General features: G+C 59.9%; 1 protein-coding gene across 4 annotated transcripts; it reads left to right on the forward strand.

The window, feature by feature from the left end:
• The first annotated feature begins 91 nt into the window (after nucleotides 1-91).
• On the forward strand, nucleotides 92-26949 carry LTBP4 (latent transforming growth factor beta binding protein 4). Of its 4 annotated transcripts, none has more exons than XM_088027607.1 (33): nucleotides 92-237; nucleotides 2069-2127; nucleotides 2293-2431; nucleotides 2988-3097; nucleotides 7866-8057; nucleotides 8239-8486; nucleotides 8563-8665; nucleotides 9067-9141; nucleotides 9250-9372; nucleotides 9920-10084; nucleotides 10746-10892; nucleotides 11023-11130; nucleotides 11735-11866; nucleotides 11949-12074; nucleotides 12824-12949; nucleotides 13525-13767; nucleotides 14258-14383; nucleotides 14472-14591; nucleotides 15464-15625; nucleotides 15795-15920; nucleotides 16315-16437; nucleotides 16627-16758; nucleotides 17752-17883; nucleotides 17963-18088; nucleotides 19676-19822; nucleotides 21220-21486; nucleotides 21779-21850; nucleotides 22147-22275; nucleotides 22446-22592; nucleotides 23498-23650; nucleotides 24329-24709; nucleotides 25284-25436; nucleotides 26529-26949. In XM_088027607.1, the coding sequence occupies exons 1-33, from the start codon at nucleotides 92-94 to the stop codon at nucleotides 26681-26683; spliced, it is 4893 nt and encodes a 1630-aa protein (XP_087883733.1). In that variant the 3' UTR covers nucleotides 26684-26949. The 4 variants fall into 4 exon arrangements, with proteins under 4 accessions (XP_087883733.1, XP_087883734.1, XP_027951483.1 ...); XM_088027608.1 differs by having other exon boundaries at nucleotides 15497-15625; nucleotides 25266-25436; XM_028095682.2 differs by having other exon boundaries at nucleotides 15497-15625.
• The last annotated feature ends 139 nt before the right edge of the window (nucleotides 26950-27088 follow it).

Below are 27088 nucleotides of genomic sequence, written 5' to 3' on the forward strand. Positions count from 1 at the left end.
TGGCCTCGGGCGGGGGCGGGGGGCGGGGCCGCGCCGAGCCGGACCCGCTGGACAGACGGCCCGCCTGGAGCGGGACTCCACGCCGGACACGATGCGGCGGCCTGGCCCCAGCAGCCGCCGCCCCCTTTTGCTGGTGCTGCTGCTGCCGCTCTTCGCAGCCGCCGCCTCCGCCGCCAGCCCCAGCCCCAGCCCCAGCGAGGCCGTCGAGGTTGCGGGGACCCCGGGCCGCCCGGCTGGGTAAGCCCCGCTGCGACCCTTTCTTCCTTGTGCCCCCTCCGCCCAATAAGTCTGGTGGTCCGGAAGCACCAGAACTTGCGGATTTAGGGGACTAACGAACCCAGTGCTTCGGGGTAGGGATGAAAGAGCCAGAGCCCTTGTATTTATTAGGACCCTCTATTTTGCAGGGCTTAGAAGCGGGGAGTACTGAAATTTGGAGGCGAGGGATTCGCCGCTGGTGTGGTAGATGGACAGTATGGCCCCAGGGAATTCTAGGGCTTTTTTCGGAGAAGGGTCCCAGCTTATATGGGGATGGGGCTTTGAGTCTTCCTACGATGATAGATGGGTGGGGCGCTCCAGCTGGGATGAGGTTCCCCAAGCTTCTTGGGTGCTTAAGGAAGAGGAGTGTCGGAGGTTATGAAGGGATTCTATGGCGGGGTTGAGATGTCCTGGTTTTCTCGGGTTTGGGAACGCCTGGATGAATTAAAAGGGACGCTTGGATTTTCTTAATGACTTAGGAAGACGTGGACTTCGGGCTTGATGGCGGAGGGGCTTGCGGGGGGTTTGTGCGGAGGGGGTTCCTCAGATTTCATGACGGTTGGGGATGCTCCAGTTTCCTAGAATTAGAGGATCCCAGGCTTGAATGAGGGACCAGTGATTTCGCGGCAAGAGATCCAAAATTTCCTGTAGATTTGGGGGTTATAGCCACCCTTCCTGTCTACGGGTGACGAGATCGAAGAAAGCAGTCTGCCCAGCACCCCCACCCCCCGCCCTGCGGCCCAGCGCTCCGTTACAAAGGCCCCGGGCTCCGCTCCCGCCTCGGTCTCTGCGAATGCGTTTAGTAACCCGAGCCGCGCCGGGGGCGGGGCCGGGAAGGGGTTAACCCGGAGAAAAGGCGGGAGGGCTAACGGCAAGATCGGGGGTCCCGGAGGCTCCCATCCGGGCGCTCTCCTCCCTCACTGGGCCCCACCCGTCTGGAAAGAGTCCATACACCCGACGTCCCCTTCACAGCATCTCCCCACGGTCCTTCTCTCGGGGCCTGCGCGCGCGCCCTCGTCCCTCGTCCCCCTTAGCCCGGGGCTAATGGATTTGTCTGGGGGGCCCCCTGGTTGCGACGCACTTGCGCTGGAGCTGAGGACTCCGTTATCCAGAATCTGAGACCCTCTGGGCGCAGAGATTTCTCGAAGAACGACTCCTTCCTCCTGGTCAAGCGGGAAACTGAGGCCCAAAGACCAGGAGATGCTGGCTCCAGGACACAGTGCGTGGAAGGGCAGGAACGGGCTAGAACTCAGGCCTTGGGATTCCCAGTTCTGGGCTGTGGTTCCTTCGGTATCCTCCACCACCTCAGCACCCTGCTGGACCCACAGTCGAAGGAGGACCTCCTTCCCCAGCCGCTGAGGCCTGTGGACGTGGCGCCACCTGCCGGCCATGCTCGGGATGACGACTGGGTCAAGGACAGGGATGTGCGGGGAGGGCGGGGTTCTAGAGTCCCAGACAGTCGGGGGGGGGGGTTTGGAAATGCGCTTAGAAATCCTCTTTGCGTCTTTTTAAAGGACCATTTTAAAAAAGACTATAAAATGTCCTTACCAGTAAGACTTTACCACTAAACACTTCAGAAAATAAATAAAAGTAGGGTTGCTGTGACCTTCATCCAGGGAGAGTCTATGCCAATTTGCCTCCCACAGTTCAGATGGGGAAACTGAGGCATCCAGCATAGTGCCTCAGATTGACCAAACATCTATTTCGAGTGCTCTCAAGCCTTCTCTTGGCTTTCCCTCCCCTATCCCCCACTGCCCTCCTTTGGGAGTTTTAGAGGACTAGGGGCCTGAGTGACTTCCACCCCTGTTTATAGTCTTGCTGCTTGTCGGTGCTGCCCAGGCCGATCGCCCAGGAGAAGTCGCTGCCTCAGAGGTGGGTTCTTCTAGGTGGGGTATGGGTAGGAAGTGAAAGGGGGTAAGAGCAGAGGGGTCGGGGCTCCCTTCCCCGCCCTCATCCCAGCTGGAATGCCGGATGCACTTGGTGGAAAGAAAGACTTGGTCCCTTCCTTCTCCATTTAGTCCCTGGCTGTCTCCAAAGCCTCCTGCAGGGTCCAGAGCTGCCCGCCGGAGAAGTGCACAGGCCCTCAGCGGTGCCTGACCCCAGTGCCCCGGGTGTTGCTGAGCCCTAGTCCCAGCGTGAGGAAGAGACAGGTGTCCCTCAACTGGCAGCCACTGACGTGAGTGTGCGGATCCCTCCCCTACCAGAGGCTCAGGAGCTCCCGGCTCCGCCACCATTCCCCGCACACCTTTCTCTCTGCTCCCTGCGTCTCCTCTCCCTTCTCTCTCTCTCTCTCAACTTGTATCACTGTTTCTATTTCTCCTTTTCGTGCCTGCCCCATTCTCTGCATCTTTCAGTCTCCATTTCTCTGGCCCTGTCTCCATGCCCTCTGTCTGTATGTGTTCTTTTCCATTTCTGTCTCTTTCTGTTTCTCCCATCATTGCCTGTCTCTTGTTCTCGGTGTCTCTCTGACTCTCTCTGTCTCTCTCTTTCTGCCTCTGTCTTCTCTCCTCTCTTTCTCTCCCTTCCTCATCTCTGTTTCTCCCCAAGCCTGTGAAGAACGCTCACGGTCTGGTCCCCGGAAAGGGATTGGAGGTGCGGGGGGTGGTTGGGGAGAGCTGCTACTGGGAGATCTCCCGGCACGGAAGGCCCCTTCCAGCTGCGGGGGAGGGGGTGTGGGGGAGGAGGGGGTGTCCGTCTAACCTCGTTGGTCTCCTCTGCCCTCTCCTACCCAGGCTGCAGGAGGCCCGAGCTCTGCTGAGACGAAGGCGGCCCCGCGGGCCGGGGGGCCGGGCACTGCTGAGAAGAAGGCCCCCACAGCGCGCCCCTGCCGGCCAGACCCGGGGTAAGAACATCCGCCCTTCCTCTGCCGGGGGGCAGGGGGGTGGGTTCCGGGCCAGATAAAGCCGTCTGGTTCCCACGGTCCAGCAGCCGCCTAGCTGCCCCCCATTGTAGCTCAGCCCCCCAGCCCCCCAGGATACGGACCCTCTAGGGACCCTGGCGTCCGGCCGCGCGAGGTGAGCCCGGGACAGGACCAGACGCTGGCCAAAGGCGCTGACCCGCGGGGGTGGGGCCGGGAAGCCAGGCGTCCGGGCTCCCTGCGGCCGAAGAGGGGGGCGCTGTCCCGGCAGAGAGCGCAGCCGAACTAGCCCAGACAACAAAAGCGATTGTGCGGGTTGGCGCCTGCCCGGTCACCGAATGCCCAAAATTGAGGGGCGGCTGGGAGCCAAAGGCCTCCCCCTGCTTCCCCGACCCTCCCCCTGCCCTCCTCCCACTCCAGCTCTCTGCCCCTGGGCTAGCACACCCCCTAGTCTCAACCACCCTCTAAAGTCCCCCTCCTGCTGTGGCCTTCAGCCCAGATGTGTCCCCTTCTCCCTAAAGTCTTCCAGATGTGGGCGTCCGGCCAGATGTGAGGACCCCCGCCCACAGCCTCAATCCACCGTACGCTCTTATCCATTCTGACTTCTCCTACCAGGTGTGGGGAGTCCTGGCCAGATGTGACCGCATCCTCAAATGTGCCCCCCCACCGTCCTGCCCACAATCCAGACCCCAAATTCCTTCATGTGCCCAGGTGCACCGACCCTTCTTCTCTCCCCCAGATGTGCCACCTGGCTGCCCAGATGTGCCACGACAGCCCCACATCCCGATGAAGCCTCTTTCTCTGTGTCTAGGGCGGAGAATCGGCCTTTACCGGCCTCCCCAAATGTGGCCCCCACTGCTCTTTCCTCTTTATGGATTCAGCCCTGTCTGGGGGGAAACCGGCCCGCCCCCACCTGTTCCCTTCCCCGCCGCTCCCCTGCGGGCCCCATTCACTTGTTGGTGCGAGGCGGGGGCAGACGGGGCGCCCCCCTCCCCCCTGCGAGTCTAGCGCCCAGCCTGCGCGCCTCTGGCTGCGCGCCCAGCCCCACGCGCCCCCGCGCGGCCGCCGGGGAGGGAGTGGTGGGGAGGGGGGGCCTGAGCGGGGGCGCGGCCGCCCTCCCCCGCAGGCGGGCGGGCGCGGCCGGGCCCCTCGGGCGGGCTGGGGCGGCGGCGCGGCGGAGCGCGGCGCTGCAGCCATGGCGGGCGGCGCGCGGGTGTCGCTATTGGTGCTGCTGGCGCTGCTCGGGCCGCAGCCCGTGCTGGGCCGGCCCCGAGAGCGCCTCCGCGTGCGCTTCACCCCGGCCGTGTGCGGCCTGCGCTGCGTCCATGGGCCCACCGGCTCTCGCTGTACCCCGACCTGCGCGCCCCGCAACGCCACCAGCGTGGACAGCGGCGCGCCCGGCGGGGCGGCCCCGGGGGGACCCGGCTTCCGCGCCTGTGAGTGCGGGGTGGTGGTCCCGAGGGAGGGGCTCCCAGGGGGAGGAGGGTCCCCGGGGATGGGAGAGACAGTCCCCCAGGGAGAGGGAGCCCCGATTCGGTGTGCACGAGTGCTGGGGAATCCCTGGGGTATTTAAGGAAGGGGGACTTAAATTCCTGGCGTTTGGGGTTGAGTCCTGAGGGTCCCGATTTTGCAAGCAATGAGGGTTCTCAGGGACCTGTGGCGTCCCACGTGAGGGGATTGGGGCCGGCTTTCATGCCTCTGAGTCAAAGTGGGAGATACCAGAACTGAGGGGCCTGGAGCTTGGGGGAAGGGGAGCCCAATTCTGAGACTGTAAGGAGTCCCTGGAGACCAACCGAGAGTTTCGGGGCCCCGAGGGGTGTCCCAGTTTCTGTGTCTTGGGTGGGAGGGATTAGGAAAGTCCAGGATGGGAGTGCCTGGGAAGAGGGGGATTGGGGTGAGGAAAGTTGATCCCAAGGGTTGAGAGGGAAAGGGTCCCTAGAAGGAGGGTCTCTGCAGGGCCCCTGAGTTGCAAAGGTCGCACGTGGGAGAGAAATCCAGATAGGAGGCCTAGGGGAAGGGGCGCCCCCTGGGGGGCAGAGGGGACAGGAGGGTGTGCACCAGGCACCCCTACAGTAGGGAGCCCCCCCCCCCGCGGGCTCAGGTGAGGTGGGGAGGGCGGGCCACCTGTTGGCCCCAGGGTGCAGGGATGGGCGGGCTCTCGGGGTCGGGGCCTACCTGCCCCCAACCCCAGAGGCCCTCTGGAGTGGGGAGTGGGGGCCCCTGGCTCTGAGAACTCGCCCAGCCTGGCCCCCAGCCAATCCAGCCCTGGCCGGCGTGAGCTCATCTCCCGCCTGAGCCCCCGCCCGCTGCCACTCCCTCCCTCCTCCCCTCCCTCCCTCCCTCCTTCCTACACTCCCTCCCGGCCCAGCCCCAACGCGCCCGTGCCAGGCGCCGTGCCCAGGCGGGTGCCAAGCCCCTGGAGGCACAGGAGGGGCATGTGAAGGGGGGCTGACCCCGGCAGGACCCCGATGTCCTCAGCTCCTTATTCCTTCAGAGGCGTGGGACATGAAGTTGGCCGTGCCCATGTATCGACCCGTCCAGGGTGTGGGAGCCCCAAGGGAGCTGGGTGGGGGGCCGGCATTCAGACTGAAAAAAGGCGGAGGAATACCCAAGGAGGCTGGGAAATGCCCTGAGACCTAGCTGGATTACCGTGACCGCCAGAGAGACCCTTCCTATTTTGGAATCGTGATTCCTAGTTAAGCCTCGCCTGCTACTCAATTAAGGACCCTCATTAGGGCACTCTGGAGTCCTGGACTGACTCCCTTAAGTAGGGGAGCCCAGAATCTCAGCCTTCAGACCCTAAGCCTCTTCCCCACCCCTATCAACAGACTCCAGAGACCAGCCCCTCCAGTAAAGTTCCCTCCCATTCTTCTGATGTAATCCCCCCAAACTGTGCCCCTCACCAGAGAACTCTGTAGTATTGTCCCTCAGCTACTCCTCCCTGCTTCCCGGAGAAACCCCAGATTACAAACCCTATACAGTGATAACTCCGCTCCCTAGCTGAATTCTCTTTCCACAAAAGACTACCATTCTCTTGTATTTCCAATTGAGTGCCATCAGATTCCTGATTCCTCTTTCCAAGCCCTGCTTTTCCCGCTGACCCCCTCCCCAGGAACTTCTGATCTATCTATCTATCTTCAGAGAACCCCAGAGCTGGTCTTGATCAGCTGATTCTCACAAGAAGACTCTCCAGACACTGTGCTCCCCCTACGCAGCCATTAATCCAAAGACTTGGGCACCTAATCCAATAGCTAGGAGGGGATGGAGGATCCACAGTGTCTTAGAATCTTCCCAGACAGTTGAGGCTCTGGTGTGCTGGGGACTCCCAGGGAATCCCATTTCTCCATGTAAACCCTATTCTCAGCACCCTCAACTTAGCTGTCCCCTAGAAGGCACTAGAGTCCTGTTTTCTAGGTAACTCTCCCCAAAAGAATTTAACAGATTTCTAATGGAAGGGAGCTTTGGTTTCCTCTGAGCTAGGCTCTTTCCATTCTAGAAACCTTGAGCCATCTTTGAATCCCAGAGTACTGCACTCTATCTGATCTCTTTCCAGGAGTCCAGTCTCTTTACCCTTCTCAATAGAAGGGGCTCCCTCTCTGTTTTCCCTCTCTCCAGTGTGTGGCTCAGAATCCCACACACGCCTTCCTGGACGGCCCCAGCCCCAGCCGCCTGCCCCCTTCCTCCCTCCGCACAGCTGTCTCCAGCTGTTCTCTGCAGCCCCGGGGGAGAAAGGGAGGGGGTGCCCTCGCAGGATACGTCCGGCCTTCTTTGGCTCAGAGGGCTCGGGGCTCCCCAAGGATCCGGAATGCGGAGCCGCCGCCCTACCCCCGCCGCACCCCTCTCTTTGTTTACCCCGCCGCACAGCTGGCAGTGCCCCGCCCAGAGGTGGCCAGGGGCCCAGCGAGGGCGCGCAGAGGGGAGAGGAGGCGCGTCCCCGTCGCGGCCCCGCCCCGGGGCTACAGGAGGCGGGAAGGCAGAGCTAGAACTCTGCTGCTGGGGCCGGAGGGGACGTGGGCGGAGACAAAGCGCTGTGGGTGGGGCTAGGACGCCCAGATAGCCAAGGAGGTGGGGCGGGAGGAGCGTGAGCCAGAGAGCCGGAGGAAATCGGCGGGAGGGAAGGAAGGTGGGCGGGGCTAAAGGCAGCCGGTTAAACACCTTGACAGGCGAGGTTTAGAGTCCGGCGGATAACAGTTCATGTGGGCGAGTAGCTTAGCAGGGCACGCACAACCAGTGGACGGAGCTTGAGTGTCGTGGACCCGGCCAGACGGGATGTGCGTGTGCCTAGAATGGTAGAGAGACAGAGCTGAGAGAGCGGAGTGGTGCCAGGCGGGGTGGCCAAAACGTCGATTTAGTCAATGGAAGAGACCAGCGCCGGGTCTGCGTGGCTAAAGACCCAGCCGGATGATCAGATGGGCGGGGCTAACTGCTAAGGAAAGAGCGAGAGTGGTCGGGGCCGAGCCAATGGGCGGGGACAGCGCTGTCTGGGTGGGGCTGGAACGCCTGGACTCGGCCTCTAAAAGTGGGACTGGAGAGGAAGGGCGGAGTGACCTGAGAGTGAATGAAGAGCCGGAGGCGTAGTGAGCTGACCCAGTGGGCGGAGCTATAGCAGAGGGCTGTACTACTGGACCCAGCTGGTGCAGGTGGCCAGGGTTGGTGGGGGGTGACACAAGACAGATCAAGGCTGAGCGACTTACAACGAGGTGATACTTTGAGTATCACATTAGGGTCTGACCTAGCCTCTCTCTCCCCCCAGTCCTGTGTCCCTTGATCTGTCACAACGGCGGTGTGTGCGTGAAGCCTGACCGCTGCCTCTGTCCCCCGGACTTCGCTGGCAAGTTCTGCCAGCTGCATTCCTCGGGCGCCCGGCCACCGGCCCCGGCCATGCCGGGCCTCACCCGCTCGGTGTACACCATGCCACTGGCCAACCACCGCGACGATGAGCATGGTGAGGAGAGTGAGGCCGGGGACCCCTCTGACCCATCTGTCCAGTCTCGCCGCTTCTCTGACCCTCATCTTTCCTGCCTTGTCCTGAGTACCTTTCTCCAGCGCGCCTTTCCCCCCATTTCTAGTCCCAGTCCGTAAGAACCCGGGGAGACACCCCTTTGCCCCGCTGTGCCTCCCTCCAGGCGTGGCGTCCATGGTGAGCGTGCACGTGGAGCACCCGCAGGAGGCGTCCGTGGTGGTGCACCAGGTGGAGCGTGTGTCCGGCTCTTGGGAAGAGGCGGACGCCGAGGCAGTGGCGCGGGCAGAGGCGGCGGCGCGGGCGGAGGCGGCGGCTCCCTACACCGTGCTGGCACAGAGTGCGCCGCGCGAGGACAGCTATTCCGATGCCTCCGGCTTCGGTTACTGCTTTCGGGAGCTCCGCGGAGGCGAAGTGAGACGAGGCGGGTCGGGAGGGGCCCGGAGCGTGACACCACGCGGGTGCGCGCTCACCCGACACTTTTCCGCAGTGTGCGTCCCCGCTGCCCGGGCTCCGGACTCAAGAGGTGTGCTGCAGAGGGGCAGGCTTGGCCTGGGGCGTTCACGACTGTCAGTCATGCTCGGAGCACCTGGGTAAGCCCCAGGACGTCCCTGAGGTGCTCGGAGCTGGGGAGAGGTGATAACCCCGTGGCTCCTGGTACCCTGCCCATAGACAAATCGTGTTCACAAAATCTAGCCACACACCTACCCGGTTGTGGGGATCATTTCCAGTCTAGATCTATCCAAACCGCTCTGAGACCATCCACTCCACTTTCTGACTTTGGCTACTCTGTTCTCACCCCACCTTTATGCCACGGCCCCATTCATGCATTTCTGGAACCTCCCACGTTGCCTCCCGTCCCACCGCCTACCTAAGGCTCACCCTGCACTCAAGCCACACCCAACATCTTTTAATCCCGCCCATCCCTCTTTTGTCCCCGCCCACCTATTTTCGCTCCGCCCGCCCCTGGCGCACCCCTCTCTTCTCTCCACAGGGATTTCCGACCGAGTAGGCACCCCAGATGGACCGTGTCCAACCGGCTTTGAAAGGGTTAATGGGTCCTGCCAAGGTGAGCGGGGGAGGGGTGGGGGGCAGGAGTGGGAAAGGCTTGGCACTATGAGCCCGGTTGGCAGGGAGCTCATCCCTGACGCCCCTGAGACTACTGCATTCCTCGCAGATGTGGATGAGTGCGCGACCAGTGGGCGCTGCCAGCACGGGGAGTGTGCGAACACGCACGGCGGGTACACGTGCGTGTGCCCCGACGGCTTCCTGCACGACTCATCCCGCAGCAGCTGCATCTGTAAGCCACCCAGAGGGGGCTGAGGCTGGATCCCACGTCTGTCCTCCCAGCCATCTGTCCTCCCAGCCCTCAGACCCTTTCCAGAGCATCCCTCGGCCTTAATTCCTTTAGACTCCCCCAGATCCTCCCAGACTCCCCCCGGTCACTCTTATTAGACTCCCCTCAGAACGTCTCAGACTCTTACACATCCTCAGACTCCCTAGACCTTCAGCACCTCTAAGAACCCTTCAAACCTTTAGGTCTATATACTTTCAGATCTTCAGACTTTCTTCAGCTCTTCTCAGGCCCCGAATCCCTTCATCTCTCTCGACCACCAGACCTTCTGCAGACCCCGATATCCTTCTCAGATTCCCTCATTCCCTCCTCCAGCCCCAAACCTTTCTCAGACCTCCAGACCCCTCACCTCTCCTTCAGACCCTCTCAGACCTCTTCTGAATGGCCTTTACACCCACCAGAGCCTCCCGGGGACCATTCTCCTGTCTCCCAGATGCCCTACTTCCTGTACACTCCCAAGCCCGCCCTGAATAATTTTCTCCCCAACACCCAGCCCAGCACGTGATCTCAGAGGCCAAAGGGCCCTGCTTCCGCGTGCTCCGCGACGGTGGCTGCTCGCTGCCCATTCTGCGCAACATCACCAAGCAGATCTGCTGCTGTAGCCGCGTGGGCAAAGCCTGGGGTCGAGGCTGCCAGCTCTGCCCACCCTTCGGCTCAGGTGAGCGCCTCCCGCCTGGCCTATCTCTAGGCTTGACTCACAGGGTGCCCACCCTAGGCCCCGCCCCCGGGCCCTGAGACTCAAAGCCCTCCATCCGGATTGGGCCCTAGCCTTGGCCACGCCCCCCAGTCCCTGAGATCCTCAGACTGGACTCCGGCCGGGCCCCACCCCACCTTTGGCCACACCCATCCCTGAGACTCTTCCCCTGAGTGACGACCCGCCTTGACTACTCCTAGCCCTTTAGATATGCTGCTTGTCCAACCTTGTCCCCAAGCTTTGACCAAGTCCGGAGTTCCTGAGACCCTGCCCTCAGCCTAAGCTCCTTCTTGGGCCCCATCCCAGACACCCCCTTTCTTCCCCGGCAGTCTAGCTTCTGCCTAAAACCAGACCCTTCAACAGACTAAACCAGATCCCATCCTCAACCCTTGTCCCTGTCCCTATCCCAAGTAAGGAAAAACACTCTTGGTCCCACCTTTAGCCTCTGAGATGTCGCATTCTTTGGCCAGGGTACTACCCGAAACCAGCATCCAACCCAAACCCCTGACCCACACCCAAAGCCCAGCCCTGCCCCCAGTCAAGGCCAGATTCTAGACTCCTCTTGTCTCGTTTCCTCCTGCTTTCACGTTCTCTCTGCCTCTCTCCCTCCCTTTCTTGTTCCCAGAGGGTTTTCGGGAGATCTGCCCTGCTGGCCCTGGCTACCACTACTCGGCCTCTGACCTCCGCTACAACACCAGACCCCTGGGCCAGGAGCCACCCCGAGTGTCCCTGAGCCACCGGGCTCCACCCTCCACTCCTAGGCCACCCACAGGTGAGCTGGCTTCTGGAGGAGGAGATGCCATCTCCAAGGGGCTGCCCCAGCCTCATAAGGAAAAGAGGAGAGAGAGGAGGGGGGACACCCAAATCCAGGTCTCCATTCACTGATACCCCTTCTTTGTCAGGCTTTCTGCCCACCCACCGTCCAGAACCCCCACCTGAGCCCAGGCTGGGCCCTGAGCTTCCCCTGCCCAGCATCCCTGCCTGGTCTGGTCCTGAGATCCCTGAATCAGGTACAGCAGAGGGAATCGAGGACACTGATGGGGGTATTACAGGTGGGGATTCTAGGGGGGAGCTCCAAGGTGAAGATCTCTAGGGATGTTACAGCCAGGGGAGTTCAGGAATGGGTGGGAAGAGAGAAAGGTTTGGAGAGTCAAGTACTGGGTAACATTAGGAGCTCGTGTTGGACAGACCTAGGTTCAAGTTCTCTGTCAATTGGGCAAGTCACTTAACATCTCTGAGCCTCAGTTTCCTCATCTGTAAAGTGAGGATCATTGTGAGGATTCATTGAACTGTCTCTGAAGAGTCTGCCACATAGTAAGTGCTCAGTTAACGTTAGGCAATTACTTTTCACGCAGAGGGCACTAAGAACCTATCTCGGGCAGAGGATTGGAAAGCAAAATATTCAGAAGTGGAGACTTGGGGTGGCAATAAAGAGAATTCAGGCAGAGGATCTGATGAGAACGTCCCATAATAAAGGAGAGGAGGATCAGAAGCGGAAGACTGGGCTTGGGGAGGGACATCCATGAGGGTGTCTTAGGCAGAGGATCTGAGGGGATTGTACTGGGATGAAGGGGACTCGGAGATGGGGGAACCCTGGCTGTCTGGACCCCGCAGGTCCCTCTGCGGGCGTGTGTCAGCGCAATCCCCAGGTCTGCGGCCCGGGACGGTGCATCCCGCGGCCCAGTGGCTACACCTGCGCCTGCGACTCCGGTTTCCGGCTCAGCCCGCAGGGCACACACTGCATCGGTGAGCCTGGCAGTGGGTGTGGACGGAGGTGGGGCGGGGGCTCTGCCAGTCGCCTCCTGACCGGCCCCCTCCGTGCCCTCAGATGTGGACGAGTGTCGCCGCATGCCCCCGCCCTGTGCCCCCGGGCGCTGTGAAAACACGCCAGGCAGCTTCCATTGCGTATGCGGCCAGGGCTACCGAGCGGGCCCGCGGGCGGCGGAGTGCCTGGGTGAGAAATCCGCCCCGCCCAGCTCCAGGCCCCACCTCTGGCCCGGTCGCCCTCCAGCAGTTCCCGCCCTCCCGCGCTTCCCCACACCCCTGCTCCCGCCCCCTGATGCTCCCGCTCTCCCTTCCGCCCCACCACTGCCCCTTCGGCGCCCAGCGGGCTCTGCCCGTCTGGGCCGGTCCCTGCTGTACGACTGCCCGGCTTCTCTCCGGGACCAGGTCCGGCTCCGCTCCTCCCCTGGCCCCGCCCCCTCCATATTCCGGACCAGCTCCCGCCCTCCCCCAGGCCCCGCCCCAGTCCTACCTCGGCCTCAACCTCTCACCTGACCACGACCCCCGATTCCCACCCTGCCGCACCCGTGCCCCGTCCTCACCCCGCACCGCCCCTTCCCTCTCTCCTGCCTCCCCTTTGTTCGGTCCCCATAGCTGCCCTTCCCGCCCTGGTCCTGCCGTCCCCAAATTGTCCCCCTCGCGGTTCTTCTCTCCGTCTCTGCCCTGGCCGGGTCCCCAGTCGTCGTCTGGTCCTCCCCTCTCACCTGCCCTCCTCCCTCCCTCCCCGCCTACGCCTTAAACCTACCCACTCCGGGCTCTCTTACTGCCCCTGGCTCCCGCCCCAGTGTGGCCCCGGCCCAAGTTTGGCTCCGCCCCTGCCCTCCCCACCTCCCATCCTCCCTGAGCCGTCTGAGGGCGGGCGTGGGGGCGAGTGAGGGGGAGTGTCTGCCTCAGTCCCAACCTCCGGGTTGGTGCCTGCAGACGTGGACGAGTGCCACCGCGTGCCGCCGCCGTGTGACCGCGGGCGCTGCGAGAACACACCAGGCAGCTTCCTGTGCGTGTGCCCCGCTGGGTACCAGGCTGCTCCCCACGGAGCCAGCTGCCAGGGTGAGGAACTGGGAGGGACAGAGGGGAAGGGGGTGTGGGGGGAATGGTAGAGCGGCAGTGTCATGAAGGATGGAGAAACTGAGCAATGAGGCAGGAGGAGGCTGATTGCTGGGAGCGGGGGGAGGGGCGCAGGTTCTAAGAGCCAGGCAGGCAGCCTGATGGCTGTAGAGACAGAGGGACATGGGAATGGAGAGGCCAAGTGATCGGAAACAGAAAAGCTGAGTCATGGATAATGGAGAAGCAGAGGGATGGAGGATGGAGATGTCAGTTATGGGGGAAGGGGGTTAGAGTTACGGAGAACAGTGCAGAAAGAGGGCAATTGATGGGGACTAGAGTTCTAGGAGGCCAACTGGAAGCTTAGGGATTGAGAAGGTAGAGGGATGGAGGATGGAGAATTTGAATAATGGGGAAGAGGAGCGTAGAATGAGACAGACAAGGAAGCCGAGTGATGGGGACCGGGAAGCAGAATGTTGGAGAGGGGAAAGGGAAAGTGATGGAGGTCAGGGAGGCAGAGCGGAGCGTAGGGGCGTTGGGGGGGCATAAAGGTGTGACTCTGGGCCCCTTGCCCCGGGCAGATGTGGACGAGTGCACGCAGAGCCCGGGCCTTTGTGGCAGAGGGGTCTGTGAGAACCTGCCCGGCTCTTTCCGCTGTGTTTGCCCGGCTGGCTTCCGGGGCTCAGCGTGTGAAGAAGATGTGGACGAGTGTGCCCAAGAGCCACCGCCCTGCGGGCCAGGCCGCTGTGACAACACGGCGGGCTCTTTCCACTGTGCCTGCCCTGCTGGCTTCCGCTCCCGAGGGCCAGGGGCCCCGTGCCAAGGTGAAGGGGCTGAGTCCAATCCATTCCACCCGCATTGGCTGTGGGGACTGGAGAGAGACATGGTTGGGGGGCAGAGAAACAGGGTGATGGGGCTTGGTGAGGGAGAACAGGGGCAGAGAGGAGTGGAGGTACTGAGAGGGTGGGGAGGTTTTGACTCCAGAGTCTTCTCCCTTTTCTCCAAATATGAGGGTGCTCTCCATTCCTCCTCCCTTTTGGAATGATACTCTTGTGCTTGTGGAAACCCTGGGGAGGAGACCACCCTGAGGTGGGGAGGGCAACACGCGGGAAGTGGTGCCCTAGCTTCACTGTGGCAGCTGGAGAGACCGTTAATGGGCACCAGGGAAGGAGTCTGTCCTCCTGGGAGGTGGGATGAGCCTGGGCAAAGCCCAGGAGACTGCCTCCAGACTGGAATCTTGGGGTAGACGGTGATAGCAATGGGGATGATTGGGTCCAGGCCCCTTTCTCAGCCCCACTGGTCCCTCTGCCCCAGATGTGGATGAGTGTGCCCGCAGCCCTCCGCCCTGCGCCTATGGCCGGTGTGAGAACACAGAAGGTGGCTTCCAGTGCGTCTGTCCCACGGGCTTCCAACCTAACACGGCCGGCTCCGAGTGCGAGGGTGAGGCCGGGGAGGGAGGGAGGAGTGTGGATGGGTGAGGGGGGCTCTGGGCTGCTCCTTCAAGGCCACCTTCTCCCCTGTCCCCCAGATGTGGATGAGTGTGAGAATCACCTGGCCTGTCCTGGGCAGGAGTGTGTGAACTCACCCGGCTCCTTCCAGTGCAGGGCCTGTCCTCCTGGCCACCACCTGCACCATGGCCGATGCACTGGTGAGACCAAGCCCCGGCTATGACCTTAGACCTGCATCATGACCCCTGACGTGGCCCATAACCTCCTGACCTGGACCTTAGTCCCCTGGACCATGAACCCCAGAGTCTGACTGTGACTCTTGACCTAGGTTATGGGCCCCTGACCCATATTGCAGTTCCTGATCTGGACCATGAACCTTGAACCTGAATGTGACTTCTGGTTCTGTGATCCATGAACCCTCAACTAGACTGTGAAATTTGACCCTAACCATTACCCCCGCTGATAAACCCTCACTATAACCCTGTTAGCAGTTGTAACGTTTTGATCCTGACTGTCCCTTGACCCTGAATGTGACCTGTGACCCCTGAACCTGACTGTGACATTTGACCTAGCCATAACTCCTGCCATAACCGCTGACTCTCTGTGGCCTTTGATCCTGTCTCTCGCTGCCCCTGCTCATTCTCAGAATACCTTCCCTGGGGCCTCATTGGGTGCATGATCCCTCACCTGACCCCTGACTAGGAGCCGAATTCTGGACCCTGACTCCTACCCCTGATCCAAATTGGTCTCGGATGACAATCACTGACTCTGACCCCTGCTTTGGCAGAATGCCATCCAGTGATCCTGGCTTATAATACCTGGCCTCTTACCCTAATTAATTTCTGACTCCAGTTCTAGTCCAGAGTCCCTCACTGACTCCAGGATCCTAGCACAGGGAGTTCCCAGAAATCCAGATCCACAGGACACCCAGTTATGGTCCCTAGATTCAGGGAATCCTGGTCTCCCCCACGCATTTCTGCCACGGAGCCTTCACTTCATATCCAACCCGAGACACTACCCACCAACTTCTCCAGACCCCTCGGCCCCAAGGGGATCCTTCCAGAGTCCCTAGACCAGACCCCTTCTGAAAGCCGCGTCCCCACAGATGTGGACGAGTGCAGTTCGGGTGCCTCCTGCGGCCCCCACGGCCACTGCACCAACACCAACGGCTCCTTCCGCTGCAGCTGCGAGCCGGGCTACCGTGCTCCCTCGGGTCGGCCTGGGCCCTGCGCAGGTGGGCAGAGGGGAGAGAGGGCGGGGAGAGAGAGACGGGAGAGCCTGGGAGTAGGGTCTGGGTTCCTGGGCAAAGCCTGTTGGGGAGGTGGAAGCTGGACTAACAGGCTGAGGGTGGGGCTTGCGGGCGGAGTTGCTCCTCCCTAAGCCCCATCTCTCCCGTATGCTAGACGTGAACGAGTGCCTAGAGGGCGACTTCTGTTTCCCCCACGGCGAGTGCCTCAACACCGACGGCTCCTTTGCCTGCACTTGCGCCCCCGGCTACCGGCCCGGACCCCGCGGAGCCTCTTGCCTTGGTCCGTACCCAGGCTGGGCCTGGACCGGGAAAGGGTGGGCTTACACCAAGAAAATCAGGGCTAGGAGAGGGCGGAAGGCGGAGTCTGAATTTTTGGACTGAGTTCTCAAAGCGTCAAAGCCAAAGCCGGGATTGTGGAGCCTCCTGGCGGCGGCCAGAGAGGGGCAGGGTTTGGAGGGGAAAGGGCGGAGTCGGGGTAAGTTGCGCCGTGACTGGACAGGGCGGGGCCTGAACCCGTCGGAGGGGTGTGGCTTGCAGGGAAAGGAGGAGCCTAAGAAGGGCGGGAAAAAGAGTGGGAGGTGTCAGCTAGAGGGACGGGGCAAGGGCGGCGGAGGGGCTTGGCCTGCGATGCTAAGCCGCGGAGGTGGGCCGCGGTTTCGGACACCGTCCCGCAGACGTGGACGAGTGCAGCGAGGAGGACCTCTGCCAGAGCGGCATCTGTACCAACACCGACGGCTCCTTCGAGTGCGTCTGTCCTCCCGGACATCGCGCCGGCCCAGACCTCGCCTCCTGCCTCGGTGAGAGGCGCCTCCCCCGCCGATCTCTGCCCTTCTGCCTCCCCTTCTCTCCCATTCGTCCCTCCTCCGCTGCTTCCTCCCTTCCCCCGTTCTGACTCTCCACTCCCTTCCTTAACTCCCTCACCTGTTCTCCTTTGCTTTCCACCCTCCCCTGCTTCCCCCATTTGACTGCTCTGCCTCTTTCCTCAGATGTGGACGAATGTCGTGAGCGGGGCCCGGCCCTGTGCGGGTCCCAGCGTTGTGAGAATTCTCCGGGCTCCTACCGCTGTGTCCGAGACTGCGACCCCGGCTACCACGCGGGCCCTGAGGGCACCTGTGACGGTGAGACTACTCTCCTCCCCCACCCCTGCCCCTAGGACAAGTTGCTGGAGTCCGCTCCCTTGGGGACTGAGGAGGAGCACCCTGCCTTCTGGACTTGAGGGGAGGGAAGGAGCCCCCAACCAATGCACTTAACTGTGTCCCTATCTCTATGGTCGAAATAAGCCACCAGTGTGCCCTTGCATTTTCTCGTGGAGGTGAGGTGGGAGGATTTGGGGAGCAAATGAAATGACTGTGGGCCGGCTATCTTGGGCTCTCTGGCTGCCAGACCTGTGATCCATGGAAGCCTAGTTTCAGGGGACCTCATTCATTAATTATGCAAGAACTCAATAAGCACTTACTGTGGGTCGGACACTGGGGGTGCAACAGGCAATGAGTCAAACAAAGTCCCTGCCCTCATGGTGCTGGTGAGGGGATAGAGAGGGGGTGGGGAGAGATAGACAGTAAATATGCAAATAGATTCAAGGTTCATTCAGCAAACAGTTTGGGGACACCTACTGTGTATCAGGCACAGTTCTACACCCTGGGGCTACAGGGGGGAATAAGACAGACACAAGTCCCTGCATTGTGGAGTTTGTAGTCTAGGGAGGTGACAGTTGGCATGCTAACAGATGCATGGATAATATAATATTAGGTTTAAGAAGGAAAATAAAGCAGGATAAATGGGCAGAGATGACAGGGCGGTGGGGGAAGGGGCGCTAGGAGGGCTTGATCTCACTTGAGTGAAGTGAGAGAGGGAACCGTGCAGATAGCCAGGGGAAAAGTGTTCCTGACAGAGGGAAGAGCAAGTGCAAAGGCCCTGAGGTGGGGCCATATTTGGATTATGTGAGAAATGGCAGTGAGACCTTAAGAGTCTCAACACTTTAGAAACTCAGACTCCTAGAATACCAGATTTATAGAGCCTTCTCAGTCATGGGAACTGGGAGCAGCATCAGGAACTTGTGAATCCAGTCCTGTGACTCTCCCCCCCACTCCCCACCGCACTCTTTTTTGCAGATGTGGATGAGTGCCAAGAATATGGCTCAGCGATCTGTGGAGCCCAGCGCTGTGAGAACACCCCTGGCTCCTACCGCTGCACACCGGCCTGTGACCCTGGCTATCAGCCCACGCCAGGGGGCGGATGCCAGGGTAGGTGCCCGTCCGGCTTTGGGTGAGATGTGGAGTGGGGGGAAGGTCCAGCAAGGGCCTGACTGTCTGGTGGTTGCAGATATGGACGAATGCCGGAATCGGTCCTTCTGCGGGGCCCACGCCGTGTGCCAGAACCTGCCCGGCTCCTTCCAGTGCCTCTGTGACCAGGGATACGAGGGGGCCAGGGACGGGCGTCACTGCGTGGGTACGGGGCTCCAGGGGGTGGGTGGGTCGGGGTGGAGTGGGGAAGAGGTTGGTCAGGCCCTGCTCCTCTCCACGGACGTGAACAGATGTGAGTTCACGTGTGCTGTGAACAAATACGAACATACACATTGGGCCTGTGGACCTTAGACCTTGGACTATACATCATGTCCATATCAGTCAGGACCCCTTTGGTTGCAAGCAACAGAAACCCTATCCATTCAGATCTTGTTTTGGGAAGGCTTAAAAAAAAAATACATGCATAAAGTATGTGAAATGCACACTAATCTTTTTTTAATGCACACGAATCTTAAGTGCATATAAACATTTTCTTTTTTCCCAACGTTTTGTGAGGAAAATATCTAAAGGTAAAGAAAATTGAAAGACCTATAGAATGAACGTCCACACACCCATGATCTATATTCCATTATCATTCTTTTATTATACTTCTTGTTTCACCTATCTGTCTGTAATCCACCTTATCTCTGGGTTTAAAATTAAATCGCAGGCATCAGTGCTTTTCTCCCTAAATTCTTCAGTATGCATAGCATTAGCCAGAGTCTAGTAGATGTTTCCAGATATTTTCATTTGAGGTTCAATTTACATACAGTGAACTGCATGAATCTTAGTTATATCTTTTTTTTTTTTTTTTAAGTAGGCTCCATGCCCAGCGTGGAGCCCAACATGGGGCCTGAACTCATGACCCTGAGATCAAGACCTGAGCTGAGATCAAGAGTCAGACGCTTAACCAGCTGAGCCACCCAGGAGCCCCAGTTATATAATCTTTAAATTTTGACAAATGCAAACACAACAGGCTTTATCTCTTTGAAAAGAATTAAAATAGTGGGGGTGCCTGGGTGGCTCAGTCATTGAGTGTCTGCCTTCGGCTCAGGTATTGGTCCCAGGGTCCTGGGATCGAGCCCCACATCGGGCTCCCTGCTCAGCGGGAAGCCTGCTTCTCCCTCTCCCACTCCCCCTGCTTGTGTTCCCTCTCTCGCTGTCTCTCTCTGTCAAATAAAAAAATCTTTTTTAAAAAAATTAAAACGGTGGAGTCCTAGAAAATGTTTGAACTTGAGGCACACTTGGATTCAGGGATTCTAACAAGGCTAGCTGTCTCCCCCTCTCAGCTCTGCTTTCCTCTGTTGTATTTATTTTCAGGCAGACTCTTCACAATCACAAAGAAGGCCCTAGCACCTCCAGGCTAACATCCTCAGCTTGGCAACCCTAGAACTAAAGAGGGGGTCTCTTTCTTGATATTTCTAGCAAAAGTCCCAGGACTGGCATTGACTGGCCTAGCTTGGTCACCACCCATTTCTCTGAACCAGAGAAATGCAGTAATCTGGTTGGCCATGCCTGGAACTTGTGTCTACTTGGAGTAGATTTAACCCTACTCAAAAATACATGAGTTGAAAATGGAGGAACAGAGGGCTCCCAAGGGAAATTCAGGGTTTGTCTCCAAAAGATAAGTGAATGATGGGGTCTGGGTGATTAAAAATACCCATTATATTTGGGTATTTCAGACTTTTAGAGCTTTGGAATCACAGACATTTACAACCATTGACTCTCCCTCCCCTTTGTCTCTTGCTCACAGATGTGAATGAGTGTGAAACGCTACAGGGTGTGTGTGGAGCTGCCCTATGTGAGAATGTTGAAGGCTCCTTCCTCTGTGTCTGTCCCACCAGCCCTGAGGAGTTTGACCCCATGACTGGACGTTGTGTTCCCCCACGAACTTCTGCTGGTAAGACTGATGTGTCTGTTTAACTGATGGCTGCAGGGCTCACAGAAAAACGATGTGATCTAACCATTCCAGGCATGGACAGCTGCCATCAGTTAAATGTTGTTTTAAATAACAATAAAAAATTCGGAACACATGGGTTAACATGGGTGGTGGGACTCGGTGTCAGCCCTGTCCCTGACTCTACCAGATTCCTTCATTCAACAAATGTTCACAGGGCATCCACTGTGTTTAGGCCTTATCCTAGGTCCCAGGGACACAGTAGTGACCAGGAGAGACCACTCTGTCTTTAAGGGGCTCACAGTCCAGAGGGGGCAGGCAGAGATATCAGCAGATAGTGACAACCAGAGAAATCAGGGCTGGAAGGAGGAAGCCCAGGTCAGAGGGAACAAGGCTGTGATGGGGCAAGGCTAGGGAATTGTGGGAATCCAGAGGAGGTGCCTACTCCAGCCTGAGAAAGTTAGAGAGAGCTTCCTACAGGGAGGGAGGTCTGAACTGAGAGCAGTAGGATGAGTAGAAATAAGCCAGGTGAGGTGGGTGAGGGAGGGCATCCTGGACAGAGGATACAGCAAAAGCAAAGGCCTGGCAAGGCAAGAGAGGACCTGACATGTTTGAGGAACAAAAGTAAGTTCAGGGTGGCAAGCTGTGCAAAGCAAGGGAAGGGGTGGGGAGAAACGAGGCCACAGAAGGATGCAGTGCCAGATGGCACTGATTTATCATCTTCAGGAGGTTTCCCTTTCCTGAGGGCACTGTGGCACCATGGAAGGGTTTTGAGTGGGAGAGAGGTATAATCAGATTTAAAAACCTCCCTCCAGCTGCCCTGTGAAGGTGGACTGGAGTGGGTGACACTCCCAGGGACATTCCCCAGGCACATTCCCAGGCTCACAGCCCCAGGCCACCAGGGACTGGGAGCCTAGGGAGGAAGCTGGGGCAGGGACCCGGGCAGGAGAGGACAAGACTGGACCAAGGCAGCAGTCATGGGAAAGGAGGGGAGGGTGAATGGCAGAGGGCAAGAGGCCAGTGGTCAGGCTGCGGGCTGCCTGGTGGAGGGGGGGAGAAGTGTCCAGGCCCAAGACTAGGTTTGGGAAGACTCTGAGGCCAGTTTAGGATGCCCTGGATGTGAGGTTCCAGGAAGTATCCAGGAAGCCAGAGAACACTCCCCCCGCACCCCCCCCCCCCCCCGCCGCATCCCAAACTGCAGCTGGGACGATGGGCCAGACACCTGGGAGGGTATGAATTGGGGAGGCAAGAGATGGAGAGACGACAGCAGGTGAGAATGGGGGAGATGAGGACAGATGGGGAGAGGTGTGGAGTCTGGTTCTGCCTCAGTTTCCTCATCTATAACACAGGGGTGGGAGGCTCAGCCCACACTGGGCTAAATTAGCCCCTTGCTTCCCCAGGCACATTCCCGGGCTCACAGCCCCAGGCACCTGCCAGCCCAGGTCTGCCGGCCCGGCCACCTCCGCCATCCCCACCCCGCCGGCCCAGCCCGCCCAGGCAGGGCCCTGCGGGCAGCGGGCGCCGGGAGTGCTACTTTGACACGGCGGCTCCGGATGCCTGTGACAACATCCTGGCGCGGAATGTGACGTGGCAAGAGTGCTGCTGTACCGTGGGTGAGGGCTGGGGCAGTGGCTGCCGCATCCAGCAGTGCCCCAGCACCGAGACAGGTGGGAAGGGGTTATGGGGTGGTTGGAGGGCTGAGGGTTTGGGCAGAGAGAGGGGGGCATGGGACTGGGACAGCAGACACATCTGGACATGGGCTGGGGTACTGGGAACTGCAAAGGCAAGGGTGAGCTGCCAGCCAGGTGGGCATGAGGCTGAGACGTGAGCACAAAGGCAGGGGGCCTGAAAACTTGGGTGATGAAGGGTGGTGGTGAGGGGAGCAAGAGTTAAGCCCAGGGCCCAGGGCAGGCACCGGGTTGAGGGTGTCTGGGCTCAGCCTTGTGTCTGTGTGTGCAGCTGAGTACCAGTCACTGTGCCCCCATGGCCGGGGCTACCTGGCACCGAGCGGAGACCTGAGCCTCCGGAGGGGTAAGGCTAGACTTCAAGCCCCACTCCCCCTCAGCCCCCAGGCCCAGCTCCGTCTCACCCTCTGGGTCTGTTTACCTCTATCTCTCCCTGTTTCTCTGTCTCCCCCACCCCGCTCTCTCTACCTCCACCTTTCCCTATCTCTCTACCTCTGGGTCTCTGTCGCCACCTTTCTGTCCCTCTCTTCCCTGGTCAAGCCTCGGAGCCACACATTTACCCCCCCCATCCAGCCGCGCCACACCCTGGCCCGCCCCCCTCTCGCTTGGTGTGGGGCGCGCCTCTGACCATCCTTTCCGCAGACGTGGATGAGTGCCAGCTCTTCCGAGACCAGGTGTGCAAGAGCGGCGTGTGCGTGAACACGGCCCCAGGCTACTCATGTTACTGCAGCAACGGCTACTACTACCATACCCAGCGACTGGAGTGCATTGGTACGCCCCCCCCCCCAACCCTCTACCCCACCAGCCTCTCTCTGGAATGTGGCCACCGCCAGCAGGAAGTCCTTCCTGGAGTCTAGACTCCATCTATCACTGTCAACGCCCGGGGGAAGTGGGTAAGGATAGAGGGCTGCTTCCTAACCACCTCCTCCACGCCTCCCTAGATAATGACGAGTGCGCGGACGAGGAGCCGGCGTGTGAGGGCGGCAGCTGCGTCAACACTGTGGGTTCTTACCACTGCACGTGCGAGCCCCCGCTGGTGCTGGACGGCTCCCGGCGCCGCTGCGTCTCCAACGAGAGCCAGAGCCTCGGTAGCCCCGCCCCCGGATCCGCCCGCCCCGCCCTTCGTCCCCGCCCCGGGCCCCGCCCCCGCGCTCGACCACGCCCCCTCTCGCCCCATTTCGTCGCGGTGTCTGACGCTCCCATGGGCCGCCTGGTGTCCGAGGTTCTCCCGAAAGCAAAGGTTCCAGAGGAGCCTGCCGCTTGCGGGCCGTGTGTACCTGCACGTTGCTCATCGCCTCGGGGCCCAGGCTTCTTTTGTGCACACTGAGTGCGCTGGCGATTGCCTCTACCTTAGCGGGTGGCTGTAGGGAAGTTTATTTCAGGACCCTTACGCGACCTGGTCTTTCTAAGTGCTGAAGCCGCACTTCCTGTTATGATTTCCCTGTGTGTCTCTGTCTCTTTCCACCTCTCTGGGCTTTCTGGAATTTCTGCCACTCTCTGGGTTTCTCTAGGTCTGTTTTTTTTTTCGTCTCTCTCTGCATCTTTGCTTTCCTGTTTTTCTTGGGGTCTCTGACCCTTGGGATGTGTTTGTCTCTATCTCTTTGGGTCCTTTCTTTTTGCCCACTGACCTAAACTCTATTCTCCTTCCACTTCCTGTTCTTACATCCCTCCCCCCCCAAACACGCACACCCTGAGACTTCATTCAAACGATGCTCAGAGATGAAAAGGAACTGCCCTTCAGAGGCTGGTCTTGGAGAGAACCCTCTCAGACCCTATCTCTCAGCCATTGGATCCCCTTCTGCTTTCTCCTATATGACTGCCTCATTTCAGACCAAGCCCACACTCGCCTGGAGCTACCTCAGAGGGCCTCTGGGAGGCAGATCACAGCTGAGAAGTATCTGGTGTTAGGCGCCGGGTGGCTGGGCTGCTGCAAGCATTTGGGAGGACACGACCCCACCTGTCCCACCCTGATGCATGCTGTCTCGGCCCTCAGATGACAACCTGGGAGTGTGCTGGCAGGAAGTGGGAGCTGACCTCGTGTGTAGTCGCCCTCGGCTGGACCGCCAGGCCACCTACACAGAGTGCTGCTGCCTCTATGGCGAAGCCTGGGGCATGGACTGTGCCCTCTGCCCCGCCCAGGACTCAGGTACTGCCACCTGCCTGGGCCACACTCAGAGGCCGAGACAGCCTATGAGACCCCCTCCTCCCAAATCCTGTACCCTTAGACCTCAAATACCAGTTGCTCAGACCCCACCAGCCTGGCCCATAGACCTCCAAGTCCCAGTGTATTGGACACTCACTTCCAGGTACCTAAGACCCCAGCACACAACCCCAGAGATCCCCAAAGCTTGGCTCTTAGAACCCCCGAGACTCCTGATCTTTAGCTCTTGGAAACTCAACCCCAGGTCCCAAACCCTGGTCCTTGGTCCTCAGACCTCCAGGTCCCCTGGCTCAGATCCCCTCCAAAGCATCCTGGTCCCTTAGGCCCCCAGTAGCACCTGGGACTCCCCAGCTCTGGTCCCTAAAACACCCCCCATCTTATTTCTCTAGGCCCCTAGTCCAGGAGCCCCTGGACCACTAGGCCCCTAGTCCAAGATCCCATTCCAGCACTTGGACCCTGATTCCTAGCAGCAGTACTTAGTACTCTTGACCCCAGCACCTTGGAATCCCAGTCTCAGCCCTCAGCCCAGCAATCCTGGCTCCAGAACCCCTGATCCTGACCCTGCCACCCCAGCCCCCCTCCTTGGGAGCCACATGAATGGTGGGTGCTGAGGCAAGCTGAGGCAAGCAAGGACTAACCGTGAGGCTTGGCTCCTGTTCACAGATGACTTTGAGGCCCTGTGCAATGTGCTGCGCCCCCCTGCATACGGTCCCCCGCGGCCAGGTGGCTTTGGACTCCCTTACGAATATGGCCCTGACCTAGGGCCACCCTACCAGGGCCTTCCCTATGGGCCCGAATTGTACCCGCCCCCCGTGCTACCCTACGACCCCTACCCACCACCCCCTGGGCCCTTCGCCCGCCGGGAGGCCCCGTACGGAGCGCCACCCTTCGACATGCCCGACTTTGAGGACGACGGCGGCCCCTACAGTGAATCTGAGGCTGCGGCGCCACCTGGCCCAGGCAGCCGCTGGCGCTATCGGTCCCGCGACACCCGTGGCTCCTTCCCAGAGCCTGAGGAGTCCCCTGAAGGTGGAGGCCATCCTGGTGAGCACTGCAGGGCAAGGGATGGAGACTGAGAGTTGGGGTGCAGAGAGATGGAGCCAGGGAAGGCGGAGAGAAAGAGGCAGATCACAGCTGAGGAGAAGCATCTGGTGTTAGGCGCCGCGTGGCTGGGCTGCTGCAAGCATTTGGGAGGACACGACCCCACCTGTCCCACCCTGATGCATGCTGTCTCTGCCCTCAGATGACAACCTGGGAGTGTGCTGGCAGGAAGGGAGAGCTGACCTCGTGTGTAGTCTAGATCTAGAAACAAAGAGAAGCCGGCGGGTGGGGGTGGGGGGGATTGGCTCAGAGAGATGGGAAAACACAGTTACAGTGGGAGAGGGCGACGGAGAGCAGTGATGAAGAGGGACCGAAACACACTTGCAGACCAAGAGATGAGGACAGACAGACAGCAGAGCGAGGGACACCGGGCCCCACAGTGCCCCCCACAGCCCCGGAGCTGGACGCACAGTTTAGAAGAGGATACCCGGCCAGGGGTGCGGCCCCAGGTCGGGGTTCAAGGGATGGAAGGCAGAGACCCCGAACCACAATCACCGAGTCCCCGCCTTCTCCGCAGGGGCCCTGTCCGGGCCCTACGAGGGACTGGAGGCGGAGGAGTGCGGGATCCTGGACGGCTGCGCCCACGGCCGCTGTGTGCGCGTCCCCGAGGGCTTCACCTGCGACTGCTTCAGTGGCTACCGCTTGGACATGACCCGCATGGCCTGCGTCGGTGAGGGGCGGCCAGGGCCAGCCCGCACCGGGAGAGGGTGGACCCCTGACTGGAGTCGGGGGGTGGAAGGTGGGGGTGGGGGGAGTCAGGGACGTCAAGGGGTCGGGCCAGACCAGAGGGAGCAGGAAGGAACTCCTGCACAGGGATGGGGCTTGCTAGCAGGTGAGGTCAGGCTGCGAGGACCTCGGGGACCCCAGCTAGGCTTGAAGCAGGATCGAGGAACCCTGTAGAATCCTGCAGGTGTGATGTCTAAGGACTCCCAGTGCTAGCTGGGGCAATTTGCTTGACCCTTTTGGAGAGCTTCCGTCTTCTCGTCTGTAGAATGGGAATATGAATCACAGCTGCCTAGTTTAGACAGCAGTAAAGCGAAGTGGTTACAGTCAAGGACGCTGGGGGAGTCGGACACACCTCAGGCTCGGTCTGGCAACTTGCTATACGACCCTGGGCAGGTCAATGGCCCTTTAGTTTTTCTCATCCGAAAAAGGAGCATAGTGGTAGAACCCATTTCATAGAGTTGTGACCATCATCAATACTGATTTACAATGACACTGGGGCCTATGTGTAAACCAAGGCTCAGAAAAGAGGACTGAGTTTCCCAAGGACTCACAGCCAAGAAATAGCAGGGGCCTGGGCACTCAGAGACTCTTGAAAGCTGGTCTGAGAGCTCGCTGGGCTGAATGGGGGCTTGTGTGATATTGCGCAGGGAGCTTCCCCAGGCTGGGCCTCAGTTTGCCCGTATGTAAACGGGATCATGATACCTACCTCATAGGGTTATTAGGAGGATAAATACACATAATGTGCTTTATACAATGTCTGGTATAGAGTAAGCATTGGTTGTTGTGATATCATTATCAGTATTATTTTCCTAACAAAAACCTAGTGAGCCATCTCACAGAACAGAAAGCTGAGGAGGCACAGAGAGGTTAAGCCACCTGCCCAGGCTCACACAGCCAGCAGGTGGTAGTGGCTGGATTCGACTCCAAGCAGGAGGCTCAGCATTCGCACCCCTTTGCCCCAGGAGCCCCAGGGGCCAGGCAAGCGGGCTCCGGGGTCGCCAGGCCTGAGCAGCGCTCCCTGTGCCCCCTTCTGCAGACATCAACGAGTGTGACGAGGCCGAGGCGGCCTCCCCGCTCTGCGTCAACGCACGCTGCATCAACACCGATGGCTCCTTCCGCTGTGTCTGCCGCCCAGGATTCGCACCCTCGCACCAGCCGCACCACTGCACGCCCGCCAGGCCGCGGGCCTGAGCCTCCGCGGCCCAGGCCCTTTGCTCCGCGCCTGCGCACGCGGGTCCCTGCCGCGCACCCTCCCGCCCGCTTGCGCGCATGAGCAGGACGTGCCTGACGGGCGGCGGCCGGAGGGGCGGGGATGCACAAAGCGCTAACCGATGGAAGGAGGGATGCCCTTCCCTGCTCCTGCCACCCTCAGCCCCTCCTACCGACGCTGCGGGACCCCGGGACTAGCCCACGGGCCCCTTCACGTTCCCTCGCCTTTTTATAAAAATTTTCGATTAAAAAACACCTATTTTGTACCTTCTGCCTCTGTCTGCCTATGTATCTCAAAGTCCGGCTCCAGAGTTTATTCTTTGAGCCACTAAATTACATCCTCTCCCCGTCCTTGACTCCATGTCTTCCTCTTCCTTTTCGTTGCCT

The sequence above is a fragment of the Eumetopias jubatus genome, unplaced genomic scaffold (assembly GCF_037043125.1).
Source record: "Eumetopias jubatus isolate StellerSeaLion01/CBP00866 unplaced genomic scaffold, mEumJub1_p1.0 scaffold_10, whole genome shotgun sequence".
In the NCBI taxonomy this organism is placed as follows: Eukaryota; Metazoa; Chordata; class Mammalia; order Carnivora; family Otariidae; genus Eumetopias; species Eumetopias jubatus.

What these genes read in the sequence shown, in the direction of transcription:
- LTBP4 (XM_088027607.1), top strand. Translation starts at nt 92, where the DNA reads ATGCGGCGGCCTGGCCCCAGCAGCCGCCGCCCCCTTTTGCTGGTGCTG. An exon ending in ATCCCGCAGCAGCTGCATCT is followed by an intron (nt 9,373 to 9,919) that starts GTAAGCCACCCA and finishes CCCAACACCCAG; the next exon opens with CCCAGCACGTGATCTCAGAG. An exon ending in GCGGGCGGCGGAGTGCCTGG is followed by an intron (nt 12,075 to 12,823) that starts GTGAGAAATCCG and finishes TGGTGCCTGCAG; the next exon opens with ACGTGGACGAGTGCCACCGC.